This window comes from Ranitomeya variabilis, chromosome 2, assembly GCF_051348905.1.
Source record: "Ranitomeya variabilis isolate aRanVar5 chromosome 2, aRanVar5.hap1, whole genome shotgun sequence".
In the NCBI taxonomy this organism is placed as follows: Eukaryota; Metazoa; Chordata; class Amphibia; order Anura; family Dendrobatidae; genus Ranitomeya; species Ranitomeya variabilis.
In genome coordinates, this window is record NC_135233.1 from 291,927,541 (window position 1) to 291,944,431 (window position 16,891).

A 16,891-nucleotide genomic window follows, 5' to 3' on the forward strand; every position below is an offset into this window, starting at 1 on the left:
AAGCACCATATACTTTTTTGAGTGATTTATACTTAGTTTTACATTGCACATGGCACTTTTTTCACACTTTGGCACCTTCTAACCCTATTTAGGGTTACCTCTTTTTAACGTTATTACCTCACGTTTTTATACATTAGGGAGACATATTTAATTATTTTACTATCTATATCCTTTTGGCACACCGTAGGCTTATGTGGCTTATATATATTTGTCTGGCAATCTTGTTTTAATTTATTATCCAACAAGTGCACTTTTTTATTTGTATGTATCATTACCACTAATAAAAATTTATATTAATACATATACTCTGCTCTGTTTTCCTTTCCTAGGACAATGAAGGTACACCCAGTTTTTCATGTATCTTTACTAAAGCCTGTATCTCCTAATACCTTCCAAGGACGTGTTGTGCCACCTCCGCAGCCTGTGGTGATTGATGGGCAAGAACAATTCGTGGTGGAGGAAATTATTGATTCCAGGATTTGCAGGAATCGGCTCCAATATCTGATAAGATGGCAGGGATATCCCCCTGAGGAAGACTCTTGGGAACCTGTGGAAAACATCAATGCCCAACAGAAGATTTCTCATTTTCATCAGAGATTCCCTGAGAAACCTGGTCCAGGATCATCCTGAGGCCGCTTCTAAGGAGGGAGTAATGTCAGGACTCTGAACATTTTTTACCTTTTGTGCCTTACTGCCCTTTTTCAAGATGGCGTCTTTGGTCTCATGTGCACTGTGTCTCCTGCTATAAAACTCCACCCCAGCCTTCAGTCTGTGCTAGAGTATTCTGCCTTGCATCCAGCTCCTGACCTCTGATTACTCCCTGGCTATACACCTGCTCCTGTGAACCTGTGTGGTGATCCTGCTACTCTGCTCTGAGTTCCTGCTGCATACACAAGTTTCCAGTAATCCTCCTTCATCTGCTGTTCGTGTTTACTTCCATCTGCATTTGCTGGTCATGTAAGCTGTTGCTGCTTTGCAATAACCTGAGACTATTAACGAGGCCTCCCTGATTGAGCTAAGATATGATTTGAACTGCCTAATAAGCATATCTATCTGTGCCTGGACTAAGACAAGGATTTATTCGTGTCAAGTATCCTCAAGAATAATTGTTCTTCATAGATATTCTGCTTCATTGCATTTTCCTCTGAAGCTTCCTATAGACTGCTAAGCTGCGTTTATTATTTGCACCAAGTGTTGTGGACTTGAGTTTCTCTCTGCACCTGTTTGAATCACCGTGTGATAATATAGACTTTACCACTTATAAAACTGTGTCTTGTAGTTGTCTTGTTCCACGCAAAGAGTCTCCTGAGTTATCCCCTATAATAATTACAGCCTCCCATCTTCTTACGATGACGTCCTCTTCTTTGCATCTTGTCGCGGCTCCGGCGCAGGTGTACTTTATCTGCTCTGTTGAGGACAGAGCAAAGTACTGCAGTGCGTAGACACCAGTAAAGGTCAGAGAGGCCCAGCGCCTGTGCACTGCAGTACTTTGCTCTGCACTTTGCTCCCTGCATGTCTTGCAGCTGTTGAACAGCCACGATACATGAGCACGCAGGGACTCAAACGTAGTATTTGAGCACACCAAAGATATTCAGATAACACCTTATGAGAGCATCACTACTGCTTACCCTTTTCAGGCCACCAGTGGTTTTATGGTACAGTGACCTTGCAAATAAATAAGTGACAAATCGGTGAAATCAGGGTACGTTTTAAAAGACTAAAACTTCTTTATGGGAATTCTTTAAACAGGATTTCAACAATTGGTAACAAGCACAATAGTTCCTATATGTATCTTCTGCATAATGCAGAGACTTCTTATTTGAGAGAATTAAATACATTTTAATGGCAGAGGTACAATTCAAGAGTAATAGTACTCAAGCTTTCTAGCTCCATTCCTGCTTTCTTTATCCTCCAATGCAATGAGTACCTTGTATTCCTTCTTGGTTGTAATAGGACTTCTCTAAATCCCCAGCACCGGTTTACACAATGCCTCGATGTAGCCCACTCCTTCTAGCTGCCAAGGTGAATTCTGCCTCCTTCAGCTCTGTTTTTTGCTATGTCACTGATAATGAAGGGAGCCTTCTGGATATGTCTCCGATTTCTGCTCTCGCGCCGTATAGGTAATCAGTTGTTAGAACACTTGATCTAGAACTCTTTCAAATTTCTGTCCCTCAAGACACTTTCCAACTTCCAACCTGTTACCGTTTCTTAATCAACAATGTTTCTTATTTCTTCAATAGCCATTCATCAACTGCTAAAATCCAGGACCTAGCTTCCTGAGCCTACTTAACTCCTTGCAACCTGGGCTGTCACTAACAGTTAACCCTGCCGCCTTTAAAGGGGATATCTGTGACTTTGTAAAAAAAAAGAAAGACATTTGCCTAAACACTAACAGGCAAGTAGTTTCTACCAACTTGCCTGTTGTACCCAACTCTGTTTTTTACTGGCAGAGAGCTGTCTGACTGCTCCTGCTGGCGATTCAGCTGCGTCTGCTGATGTCACTTTGACAGAGCGGCGGCTTAATTTCTTCCATGCTCTGTCGACATTGGCAGTCCCACCCTGTCAACAGAGCAGAGCTCTGTCGATGTGACATCAGCATAGGCAGCTGAATCAGGAGTTGTTTCTGACCGTTCTGTGCCGGTAAAGAATAATACCGGGCACAACAGGTAGGTAGGTACCTGCCTGTTCATGCATAGGCACATTTTTTATTTTTTTATTTTGCAAAGTCCCGGATATCCCCTTTAAATAACAGGGAAAACTGCAGTCTCATGAGAATAAAAGACATTAAACAGCAGGTTAATACAATAATATATGAGAAGTCTTCAGAGAGGGTGTTTAGACGACTTCTCCACCTTTACAGAGAGAAAAGACATTTTGAGCTGAATTTAACTTAAACTTCTTTAACGGTCACTTATTGATATGGCTATGAGACAAAAAAGGGCCAATTCATCAAAGTGCTTATGCCAGAAAACTGATGGAAACCAGTTTGAAAATTTTGCGCAGTGTAGAGTTGTGTAAATTTTTTGCAATAATTTGTCTTTTACGCCAATTTTGGGAAGCTCTGCCAAAATGGGAAGAATAGGAAGAGCGGGAAGGAGAGGCGGCTGGGCAAGGTGTTTGCTATGCTCGTTTGTCAAATTCATCATTGGAAGCGTTTTCTGCCAGAAATGTTACTCCACTTACTGACTCTAGAAACATCTCTGGAGAGGTGCAAGGTGGTGCACATCACTGGTAAGTTGCATTGAATTCATTCAGTGACATGCACCACCTAACAAATTTTACGCATCTTATTATAGCACATCCTTTTTTAAGACTGGCCAATCTTAATGAATCAGGACCAAAGGGGAACACCAGTCTTAATGAAGAAGCTCACTGAGTACAATACGCCAAATTCATTAAGAGGTGCATGTCATAAATTGGTTAAGCACATATGTTATATTGGCATACTCTTCTTGTATTGACGTAATTGAACAGGACTTGCATGAAAATGCCAAAAGTTGAAAAATTTGATTTGAAATTTTTTTTTGACAGTTATTAAGGTGCTTTATGCCAGAAAACTGGAGTAAACATCTTAATGAACCAGCTCCAAAGGCCAACATTTATCAAGTAACTTAAATTTTTTACTTCCCATGAAAGTCACAAATGATGAAGTACAACTACTTGGAACTGATTAAAAAAGTAGAAATGGCTTTCTTCAAAGAGAAGTGGTTTTAGTCAATAATATTATAAAACAAATTGGCTCATGAGCCTGCTGTGGGCTAGTGCAAATATATAGTTTTCTGATGGTTTTACAGTTTAAAATGCCTTAAACTTATTAAAGGGAATATGTGAGCAGATTTTTGCTACCTTATCTGAAAGCAGTATGATGTAGGCAAAGAGAAGCTGAATCCTACTATGCATCACTTAGATTACTAGGTTCAGCAATTCTGACACAGAGCAGTTAGATTGAGAATGAAGCTGAGCTGAGAAAGTTAACCCCGCCCACACCAGGCTCTCTGTGTACAAAATTCATAGACCGTAATTTCTTATCATGGGAGGATGGGGCATTATCAGATTAGCGTAGTCCAGCAATTTGACAAGTGACACATCCCTGAATTCTGTGTTTCAACCCCCATCTCCTGCTGGCTTCAGATTACATAGCAAAAACCTGCTGACAGATTCCCTTTAAGAGGTGTGCATCATTCTATAAATTCAGTTCAAGTCAGCTGCTACTATCTTCATTACCAAGACTAGTATTTAATGTTTCTGTCTTTGCAGATGTGGCCAAAGGGTTTTCCAGTGCATACACTAATGGCATATTGGTTGCCTATGTCATAAATATCTCATCAAAAGAAGTCAAACTTGTTTCTAGTGAAGTATATGCCCCTATGCATGGTCTCTTCATTATAATAATAATAATAATAATAATTTTATTTCTACAGTGCCAACATATTCCGCAGCGCTTTACAAATTATAGAGGGGATTTGTACAGACAATAGACATTACAGAATAACAATAAACACATAGGTCAAAACAGATACCAAGAGGAATGAGGGCCCTGCTTGCAAGCTTACAATCTATGAGGCAAAGGGGAGACATGAAAGGTGGATGGTAACAATTGCAGTTAAAGGGACATACAAAAAGCAGCAAATTAAAGATGTAATCTAGAGTTGAGCAGATTGATCTGTGAACACTGTAGATATCCTGAAATTCGCAGGTCCCCACAAATTCAAACACTCTGTGATCTGATTTGCGAGCATCGTTCCCCAAAACAAAGCCCGGTGGTATTTCACAGACTGCTGAAGACTCAGAGACTGGGCAAATGGTATCAGGAGCTGCTGTGCAGCTAAACAATGGGACAAGCATAGCCATTATAAATATTTTATGCTAGAACAGTACAGGGATAGGAGGTCAGAGCGCACAGATCATTCATAGGATTAAAAAAGGCCTATTCTGATTGTGCTGAAGCAGATTGAAAATGGCAGTGGTAGTCTCAGTCTGTTAATACTAATCCAAAAACATTCAAATGATATTGGGAAATGCTGTAGACTTATAGTAACTCAGTGTTTGAATTGATTGACCTTAATAACAGCCTTTTTTATTCTTCATACCCTGAAACAAGGAGGCAGTATTAAACTCCACGGTGCTAATTTTGCAACTAAAACAAAATCCTGAATCCAAGTCTTGTACTGTATGTTGGAAAAAGAATGAGTTCAATACAAGGAGACTGCAGAGAATCATACATGTATTATCCGGGAAATTAGAGGCTTTTTAGTATTGCGATTTTCAGGAAATTTATTTAAAGCAAATCAAATTTTCTGGGAAAGTTCATCAAAGGCGGTGAACTAAATTTCAAATGATCCACTCATCTATAGTGTAATCGTATCATAAAAAATGAATGGTATATTCAGAGATAATGCTTCATATGTCTGATGGGTGTAATTACTTGAGGGGAGAATGAGTGTCCTGTGACCCCATCTCCAAATTCACAAATGCATTTCATCATTAAATGTAATATTGTAGGGGTGTATTGCAGACTTTAAGACCTATCCCGTGGACACAATGAAAATTCCATTGTAATGTAGTACCTTGCCATCAAACTGCAAACAAAAGAGAGGGCACTCCATGTGAAGATTGTCAGAACACACAGATGAAGGAGGGAGAGATATTACACTCACTTCTAGTAGGTGAACATGCCAGACACAATGCTGACAATGAACAATGAATAACGGGAGTCTTGGAGCCCTGCAGCACCTTACACCAGCTCCTGGCGCCTTGCTCAGGAACTGTAATACAATGGACAGAAGAAAAATGGTGAGCGGTGTGGAGATCAACAGAGCGCCACGAGTCAGGAATGGTTCCTGAAATGGAGCGTAGTGCCATGTGGATCTCCACCTCCCACCATTTTCTTCCTAAATTGAGCAGGGGGTAGGATTCACTAAACCATCTCAGACAGATGTCTGTCCAGCCTCTGTTTGAAGACTTGCATTGAAGGAGAACTCAACACCTCTTTTTGCAGCCTTTTTGATGAAGGTGATAAACCCCTATAGGCCTCCTGTACACAATGTTTTATTTCAGCACAGTAGAATAAATTGGGTTACTGATCCCGATTTGTACAATGGATCTTAATCTATAATGGACTGCATATTAGACATCTTTTACAATACCTGTATATGCAGTATGCAATGGAAATGAAAATCCATATTTTTCTATATAATCTACCATAGTAGCAGCATATGCAGTATAACTTTATTGGAACAATAGAAAGTTCTATATTTTTGGTTCCCATAATGGATACAAGTCCTTACTAGTGACCAATACGATGCCGTACTTGTACTAGCTTACAACCATTATATATTAGCTGTTGTAGATTTTAACAATATTTATTGATTAGCTTGATAGGAAACTGAAAAACACTGGAAAATAATAAAAGGATGACATGAAAAAATATGGGAACTGGTGGGATAATTACCTGTGGAACAGTCTGCTCCAGTCCATTGTGGTTCACAGCTGCAGACACCACTGTCCATGAGAAATGTCCCATGGCCAGAACATTGCTCCTGACAAAGGGCCAGGACATTCTCACAGTTGACTCCACCCCAGCCAGCCGTACAGTGGCACTCTCCTTGGACGCAGACGCCATGATCAGAACACGATGGATCCAGACAATTCTCTGCATCACATGAAATATAAAATAAATGTTAATTAAGTGTCAATGGTCTAGTTATATGCTACATATGCTGGGCAAAGTTACACAAAATAAAATTATTAGATAAGACAGAAAAACTACAACTTTACAGAAGACATTTAAAGGGATTGTCCACCTTTAGGGCCTTTTTTTGTTCTTAAATGCATTTATTTGGGGCTAAAAATAATTTTTGCAATTGGGTTTAATTAAAAGGTTTGCACAATTGCAGATACAACTTTGATATGGTCTCTGCTCTTATTTAGCAGATCGGAGAAAAAGACTGATAAAAAAGTTACTAACTCTCCAGTCAGACCAAGTTCACTAACTGTTTCTCAGTGAAAAGCCACAAATGTTTTATGCAATGTGAGACTGCGCGCAAATGTTGTAACTGTTGGCTTCTTCATGCCATTTTTGCCCAGCTTTTGGCAAAGCATGCAAAACAGGGTGGGAAAAGGTCCGATGTGGCCCCTGCTTGTCAAATTCATGATGAGCACTGATGTTTCTTATGTCATAAATCTTACTCTAGTCTCTGACTGGAGTAATATTTTTGGAGAAGAGCATAGAGGTACACACCACTTTGCACCTCACCTGATTCATTAAGAGGCATGCACCTCTTAATGAATCAAGCGCCTTGTACTCCACCCCACCATCTCATCGAAATTAGTGTAAAACACTCCAGTCTTGATCAATCTTGGCCATCATGTTCGTACACCCTTAAAATCATTTAACGAGAGTTTTGCGCATTTGTCGCGTGATTGGAAATCTGTTTACAATAGATTCACTGATTGAGGACTGCAATGTTCTAAAGAAAAAATTCCCCTAATTAGACAAAGTTTTCTGACTGAAGTGGACTGAACTATATTAAAAACTGACCTTTATTAGGATACATTAAAAATTATTATATACAAATCCACCGTGCTAATCACACAGTCTATCCAGTCTGAGCTGATATTAAGTCAGAACTGGATACTTACATAAAACAATAACCTATACGTGTGTATTGCTATAAATGATTGGGGTACTATATAGTACTTCAGGAAATCTGTGCAATCCGAGATAGTTCCGCCTTGTGCCATCAATTAGAACAAACCCCAGTGCCCACACTCCAATTCAGGGAACATACATCAACATTAAAATTTAGTAAACCCAAGCACGACTCATCCCTCATTATTGCACTCTGCCCTCAAATCTGATACTAGATCCCTTGGTTAATATGTATAGAGGGAAATCTACCGGAGAGGCAACAAACGGGAAATGATTATAGCACATTATATTGTTGACGTACCCTAATCCTTAGTCTTTACCAGGTGCTCAATGAATACTAAGGTTTAGTAACTGAATAGCTGATGCAGCCTAGGAGCGTGGAGTAACAAATCGCAGCAAAGTATATTAGGAGCTACAACAAGAGCAGTATACTATATGAGGGAGGAATGGCTATATGAGGAATCAATCCTCTTATAGGGAATTAATACGTCTCCCCTATATTGCTCCCACAGTGTTCAGGGTAACTTATACCTGAACTCCCTACACTATGCTTATTACGCGTTTCTCCTATGCCTTCTATGGACACATCAAGAGTTTTATGTTATTATTCCTACATACCTAAAAGGTGCTATATCATTCTTGTATTTACTGTACACAGGAACTCTTGCTCCCGGCTATGATGAGAACCATCTCATGTAGGTATAATAACATAAATGCTGATGATCAGCAGTGATGGGTGCAAGTGGTTGTTATTCGAGTTTGCCTAGGTGCTCGGGTATGCACTGAGTATCGCGGGTGCTCGCGTGAGATGTTCGCGTCCCAATGGCCAAATGTTTCGCGGCTGTTAGACACCACAAAACATGCAGAGATTGCCTGACAAACATGGACAAGCCCTGCATCTTTTGTAGCTGTCCATCAGCTGCAAAACACGCAGCCACAGGGACACGAACATCTCACTTGAGCACCCACAATGCTTGGAGCATAGTCGAGCACCCTAAGCTAGCTCGAGTAACGATCACTTGCACTCATCACTAATGATCAGGAAATGATTATTCATAGGAATACTTGTCCCCATTAATGAGTTATGGTAAACCTACCCTAAGCCACAGTGCCAGAGACATGGGATTCAGCAGTAGCATGACTGCTTTTCTACTACCTGTACTTAAGATGCTAATACACACATAATGCCAGATTAATCAAAGCTTTCATGCCAGAATTTGGGCATAAACACTTTGTAAAGTTGCAAAATGTATATGCACCTTGCAGCTGCACCTAAATTTTACGACTTTTAGCACTTTCACTCCAGTTTCTCCCAGCTCTGATAAACCGGGTGGAGTTGGGGTGGGATGTCACAGCTCGCCTAATTCATGATGAGCGGTGGGTTCCCTCTACCAAAAATCTCACTCCAGTCCCTGACTGGAGTGAGAGTTCTGCAATAGTGCACAGGGTCGCACACCACCTGTCAGAGTCTCCAGATTCATGAAGCGATGTCACGAGAGTCTGACTCCAGAACACCCACACAGACTTCATGGCTTTTCATGTGTTAAGTATAGTAATCACATATTGTATTGTTACTGCAAATGTAAACCAGTGGAACGTTGTTGCAGCTGAGATTTGTGTTGTTATGACAACCAGAATAAAGATACCAACAATTTACATTGCTGGATAGCTACCGAGAGCTTGACAATGGCACCCAACAGAAATCATTAGAAAGGTACTTTTTATGTCATGCTGTATTCATTTTCCTGTATTTCTATTTAGGATATATAAATTCCACCACCAACCTTCTTCACAGATCTCTCCTTTGTATCCCGGTACACAGATACAGACCCCCATAATACAGGTCCCATGACCTCCTGAGCAGGTTGGGTCTATGCATTGCTCCTCTGGAACATCACATTCTGCTCCCTTCCATCCACTCCTGCATACACAATGGCCCTTTTCATATTCACCGTTACCGCTGCAGAGCACTGGACATGAATCTAGAAAAAAGAGAAAACAAGTCAACACACAATAAAATAGTAAATTAATGTGTTAGGGGCTAAATTCACAATAGAGCCACATAAACCAGTGTAATGTTAGCGCCGGTGATATAACGTAACTGAGGTCTGGTCACATGGTCAGAGTGTAAGGTCCTGGATGGCCTGTGTGTTGGAATGTCCTGGGAGTAGGACTGGATTCCTGAAAAGCACATGGAGAGGCCATTGACCTGAAGGCCTGTGTGTTGGGAGGTCCTGTGTGTGGACCGGATCCTTGAATAGCACACGGAGAGACCAGGGACCTGGATGGCCTCTGTGTTGGAAGGTCCTGGGAGTAGGACTGGATTCCTGAAGAACACAGGGTGAGGCCATGGTCCTGCAGAGCCTGTGATGGCTACTGTGTTGGGGAAGCTACCATCCTTCTGTGGGTCTGAAACCATGTGCCTTAATCCCGTTGCTAAGCGAGTGTCCCCCAACACATGCAGTAAGCACTATCTTACAATATTTATCTTTCATCTGCAATATATTCCTAAATAAAACCACATACACACTTAAAATGTATTAAAATTTAAATATGAGCCAATAAAACAATTAAAAATATCACGTCAGCATTTTTATGAATGTATGATTTTGATATTGTTTTTTATGTCACTAACAAGCCCTAAAACTTAGCTTTTATTATTTATTAGAATAGCGGGGTGAATAGACCATTATACAGTTAAGTCCATATATATTTGGACAGAGACAACATTTTTCTAATTTTAGTTATAGACATTACCACAATGAATTGTAAACAAAACAATTCAGATGCAGTTGAAATTCAGACTTTCAGCTTTCATTTGAGGGTATCCACATGAAAATTGGATGAAGGGTTTAGGAGTTTCAGCTCCTTAACATGTGCCATCCTGTTTTCAAGGGACCAAAAGTAATTGGACAATTGACTCCAAGGCTATTTCATGGACAGGTGTGGGCAATCCCTTCGTTATGTCATTCTCAATTAAGCAGAAAAAAGGCCTGGAGTTGATTTGAGGTGTGGTGCTTGCATTTGGAAGGTTTTGCTGTGAAGTAAACATGCGGTCAAAGGAGCTCTCCATGCAGGTGAAACAAGCCATCCTTAAGCTGCGAAAACAGAAAAAACCCATCCGAGAAATTGCTACAATATTAGGAGTGGCAAAATCTACAGTTTGGTACATCCTGAGAAAGAAAGAAAGCACTGGTGAACTCATCAATGCAAAAAGACCTGGGCGCCCACGGAAGACAACAGTGGTGGATGATCGCAGAATAATCTCCATGGTGAAGAGAAACCCCTTCACAACAGCTAACCAAGTGTACAACACCCTCCAGGAGGTCGGCGTATCAATATCCAAATCTACCATAAAGAGAAGACTGCATGAAAGTAAATACAGAGGGTTCACTGCACGGTGCAAGCGCAGCACCCCAAGGTCTTGGTCGCTGCAGTAATGTCATTCTCCTCTAGGGGGGATAATATTACGTTTGGAGGTAATAAAGGAGATCTCACTACCAGGTAACACCAACACACAACACACTTCGTACTCCAGTCCACCAGGGGGAGCTATGCTCCTATTTATTAGGGCACTCTTCACAATTAGGTAAAACTGGTGGTCTGGATAGAAAGTTAGTTAGTTGCTGGCTGAGCTTCGCTCAGGTAGTTGGACGCTGACAGGGGTGGGATCCTGTCAGAGGCCTAGACAGAAGGCCACGGAGCTGCGCCTGCCCCATGTGCAGCAGCTCCCAGAAAGAGACATGAACAGAGAACTGTCTTGTAGAGAGTGAGAAGAAGTCGTAGCAAAAGGAGAGGAAACCAGAAGGAGTTCTGCCCTACACAGGTTGCCTCCTTCTGAGGCGCAGGATCCCGGTAGCCGGACACCGAGGTAGCAACAGTCCTTTATGCCTTGCTTCAGAGACCGGCAGGACAGCTAATTTCACGTTACCTGCCCGCCCTATACCCAGGAGGCAATGTGGCACCCACGAGAGGCTGGGGCGTGATAGAGTCCCTGTAAAAAGCCTCATGCCACCGGACAGACAGGTTTGTCCTATCCATCCGGTGGACAGAGAGAAACACAACATCTAGAACATCTACAACAGTTGTGAGGACCTTATGAGATGCTTAGCAGTAAGGTACTACAGCACCACAGCGCTAGAGGAAGGCTACTGATTTCTACCTGGATAAGGGGACTCTAGATTTGCCTCCAAACCGGCTGGACTCTGCCTGCCCTATGATCTGGTGCTCTGGACTGTGGATGCTGAAGCCTTCAGTAAAAAGGTAAAGAGACTGCAACCTTGTGTCCACGTTCTTCTCTGCGCCAAACACCATCCACCATCTACACACTGGGAAGCCCTGGGGATACACTTCACCTGTGGGAAGCTATACCATATAGCTGCAATAACATCACCCCAGCGGACCCCTTAAAGCAGCGTTGTTCACCCTGACCGAATACCACAGGTGGCGTCACGAACATTTCCCCTTTAAAGACCTTTCCCTTTTAACAGGGACGTCCCTAGGGCCATGGACTGGGTCAGCCACCGTGACATCCCCCTTGAGAACCGAAGGACCCGGTACCGAGTACCCCACTGCCCTATGGGGGGCGATCCACAAGCCACTCATAAGCATCAAGAATAAAAAGGCTAGACTGGACTTTGCTAAAAAACATCTTAAAAAGCCAGCACAGTTCTGGAAGAACATTGTTTGGACAAATGAAACCAAGATCAACCGCTACCAGAATGATGGAAAGAGAAAAGTATGGTGAAGGCGTGGTACAGCTCATGATCCAAAGCATACCACATCATCTGTAAAACACGGCGGAGGCAGTGTGATAGCTTGGGCATGCATGGCTGCCAGTGGCACTTGGTCACTAGTGTTTATTGATGATGTGACACAGGACAGAAGCAGCAGAATACATTCTGAGGTATTCAGAGCCAAATGCAGCAAAACTGATTGGTCGTTGTTTCATACTACAGATGGACAATGACCCAAAACATAAAGCCAAAGCAAGCCAGGAGTTTATTAAAGCAAATAAGTGGAATATTCTTGAATGGCCAAGTCAGTCACCTGATCTCTAAACTTCAGACAGAAAGGCCCACAAACAAACAGCAACTGAAAACCACCGCAGTGAAGGCCTGGCAGAGCATCGAAAAGGAGGAAACACAGCGTCTGGTGATGTCCGTGAGTTCAAGACTTCAGGCAGTCATGGCCAACAAAGGGTTTTCAACCAAGTACTAAAAATGAACATTTTATTTAAAATTATTGAATCTGTCCAATTACTTTTGGTCCCTTTAAAAACAGCGTGGCACATGTTAAGGAGCTGAAACTCCTAAACCCTTCATCCAATTTTAATGTGGATACCCTCAAATGAAAGCTGAAAGTTTGAACTTCACCTGCATCTGAATTGTTTTGTTTAAAATTCATTGTGGTAATGTCTATAACCAAAATTAGAAAAATGTTGTCTCTGTCCAAATATATATGGACCTAACTGTATGTAAAACATTCTGTCTCTATACTGCCTAAATAATTATGATATAGTATGTAGGCAATTGCCTAAGTATCAATTGATGACACCCGGAGTGTCAGCTCTGTTTGGCAGATAGGACAGTTGTATTAAAGCACATGCACACTAATATGTTTCACCGCAGATGAGGCATCATCAGGGGATGGGACAATAACTAGATAATATAATGGTCCATTCAACCCACAATTTTAGTAAATAATAAAAGTTTAGCTTTAGGGCTTGTTAGAGAGGTTTTGTTGGGGGTAACCCAAATGTAGTAAACTAGTGTATATATCCCTCCCAAGCCTGTTTCTCAGACTCCACAATCTGCACTTTCATGTTTCTGTCACATGGAGACATTACTTACAACAAAAGACACATCTTCAGCCTTGGGCAATGAATTTACTAACACAGCAACATCATTAACCTGCTGTCTGCCACAAGGCAGTGTTCTCACCTAAGATGACACCAGGCAATTAGAGTAATTAGTGGGATTTATATTCAGAGCACTTTTTTTCTATTAACATAATTGATTTTTCTTACTGTACTTGGAGTTCTCTGGTAACCTTAAAATGTATAGTGGTAGTAGAAGCAATTCCTAAAGGACCTTCAAATATTTATCATTTCTTTCTAGATTTCGTTAATTGACTTCTTAATGCTGCTAAATAAATCATCATATATCAGTAGTGGAATCAATAGGATTAACCTGTACTATCACTAACGTATAATAAAAATGACTTCACTCCCTTTAAATACAGTGCCAAATGAGTTGTGGTTCACCACAGGGTTATTTTCCTTACAGGAAGAAGGAGCTCATGTAAGACGCTAAGTGTCTTGAGAAAGTCAATGACAGAATATGCTTTAAAGTTTAACCTGATAATTGCTCAACTGGAATGTAATTCCCATGGGTCCCTGCAGGGGGCATAGTTCATTAGCTAAACATACACCGTGTCTCCTTACAGTTCAGAAACTCTGACTTTTAGTCCCATTCTAAATAATATTAAAGCACTGTTATGTGTACCCTCAATAGCACTAATATGAATATATAATTTGAGCATTTAAAAGTTTTGCATTGTATGACTGTAGGTATTCATTTCTTCTTATTATGTCAGATAGTATTTTTCATTTATTTTATTTTCATGGCACCATTATATTCTGCAGAACTTTACAGACATTATCATCACTGATCCCAATAGGACTCACATTAGGATAGTTCCCTATCAATATATTTTTTGGAGTGTGGGAGTGTAAACTGGCCCCCGGCAGTACTCATGTGAGCGGGCCGCCTCTTCCATGCCCGTGCCGGTTGCAGAAAATTGTGTGTTGTGGGTGTGCATGTGCGACATTACTCCTGAATCTGCTGCCTCCACCGTCTATTTCGATATACTTGGTGCAGTATTGCTCCCTTTAACCCTTTCAATTAGGAAGCCAGACCATTTCTTACAAACAATGTCCTTTTTATGCATGGCCAAACTGGTGAACAGGGAGTAACAGGTTTTGCGTTCTTCATCGCCCTTCATGCAATATACCGGCTCCATTCACACAGGTATAGTAAGCATATGGTTTCCAGCAACTGGAACAGTGAGAAGTTTGTAATGTCTGCATTTTTCTATGTGTAGGGTCATACGGGTCCAGGTGTGTCACTATGACTCTATTACTCGGTTTTCTTGCTTAGATTAGTCCCAGGCACTGCTCGTAGAGTCACTCCTCCCCATATCAGTGCCGACAGCAGAGCACCACTTTCTCCCAAGGTGCCCTTCTCCCTGGACAGTACAAATGCAGGACTTGTAAGCCTTTTTCTTACAGGGCTCCCCACTTGCCTGTGATGTCCTCTGTAACTAGTCCCCCTTCATGCTGAGCCTTGTATATTCCACCACTTGTCCACCTGTGCTGTCCCTTTCACCTCCTCTCCCACACTATTTACGTCCTATATCCCTAAACACTTTATTTATTTGGCTGTTTTGTTAATATAAATTCAATTGCTTTACTAGTGCACCATTAATCAGATAATTTGCCCCGATGTCCTGATTTCGGACTCCTCGCACCATCTAGCAAACTCTACTTTTACATTTGTTCCAACACACTAAAGTAATCCTTCCTGCCTCGCTGTGTTGGCACCTTATGAAAGGGGCTGGCGGCTGTAACCTAAGCCGCAATGGCTAAAGCTGTGGGAGGAGTAGATGTGGGGTGGGGGGATCGCTGTGATTTTCTTTTTAAAGTGGAAGTGAAGCTGTTGGAACAGCAAAATGGTTTCTGAAATTGGAACATCTGTGCTGATTTTTTTTTATAGTTTAATAGTCAGTTTGATTGTTTTTAATTTGAAAGCCATCCAAATAACATTGTCCCTAGACAACTCCTTTATATATCTTACATTGAAACTCAAAGTCTTGCACATTATCCAACCAGCCAGATGGTGAACAGAACTTCATTAATAACTTTGCATTATACTTTCCATCACTCCATAGTAACATACCATTCCACCTAGTGTTGATTTAAGTGATGCCTTCCATATTTCAATTAGCACTTTCATAATATAAGTTTAAATATAATACTGCATTAAACTACTGTTAAATGAAATCTGTCAGCAGGATTTCACCCCACCTAACTATTCTATTCACATGTGCATGTAGCTCTTTCCAAGACAAGTTCAGCTGTATCTTTACATGACCAGTCCATTACTGAGAAATCCATTGATTGAGATCATAGACAAATGAGGCTAAAGAGCTATTTGAAGATCTGGAGCCTCTGTCACTCCAGCTCTATTCCATCCAGCAATGCCTCCTCCTGCTTGACTGAGGACTTCTTTGCTTTAAGTGATTCAGCAATACGGCTGCCATTCAAGCATGAGAAGGCATTGCTCTTTGGGAAATAGAGCTGGAGTGACAGAGGCTTCAGATCTACAAATAATTTTTCAGACACATTTGCATATTAGTTCAAATGTGGTTTCCTCAGTAATGGTGGAACAGACTGACCATGTAAAGGTATTGCAGGACAAGTCTTTTAAAGACCTACATGCACATATAAATATTTTAAGCAGTGAAATCCTGCTGACAGATTTATTTTAAAATATAGGTTGCTAATACAAACAAAACAGCTTTATTCATGTAATTTTAATATTTGGCTTTAAAGGTTTTCCAGGTGGTGATTTTCCACAAATGTCATTAGAGTCGCACTGCTGGAGGGATACATTCTGGATTTTGATTATTCTTGAGAACAAGCAATGTCCCGGGATTGATTATAATATGGAGATGACTATACATAGGCAGCATTCAGTCCACGATGTCTTGACTCTAGATCAGGGGTGTCAAACTGCATTCCTCAAGGGCTGCAAACAGGTCATGTTTTCAGGATTTCCTTGTATTGCACAGGTGATCATTTAATCACCTGCACAGAATGATTCCAGCACCTTGTGCAATGAGAAGGAAATCTTGAAAACACGCATGGTTTGAGGCCCTCGAGGAATGCAGTTTGACACCTCTGCTCTAGATATGTCCTAGATCTGTGTTTCTCTATTCTACTCCCATCAGGTCTTGATTTAAACATATTCTATAGAGTCAATAAGGTTTAATCATAGACCTGAGACAGGGACAAGGGGGCATCCTCTACATCTGGAGGAAAGAAGGTTTAAGCATAATAACAGACGCGGATTCTTTACTGTAAGAGCAGTGAGACTATGGAACTCTCTGCCGTATGATGTTGTAATGAGTGATTCATTACTTAAATTTAAGAGGGGACTGGATGCCTTTCTTGAAAAG

At 41.1% G+C, this 16,891-nt stretch overlaps 1 protein-coding gene across 5 annotated transcripts in view; it reads right to left on the minus strand.

The window, feature by feature from the left end:
• The window catches only part of TENM1 (teneurin transmembrane protein 1), a 1,288,567-nt gene that overhangs the window by 353,564 nt on the left and 918,112 nt on the right, over nucleotides 1-16,891 (minus strand). For all 5 annotated transcript variants that reach the window (XM_077285119.1, XM_077285117.1, XM_077285116.1 and 2 more), the window contains 2 exons: nucleotides 9,436-9,633; nucleotides 6,452-6,652 (listed from right to left, as the gene is read on the minus strand). In XM_077285119.1, the coding sequence (XP_077141234.1) occupies nucleotides 6,452-6,652; nucleotides 9,436-9,633 (399 nt within the window). The remainder of the gene's footprint in view (nucleotides 1-6,451; nucleotides 6,653-9,435; nucleotides 9,634-16,891) is intronic.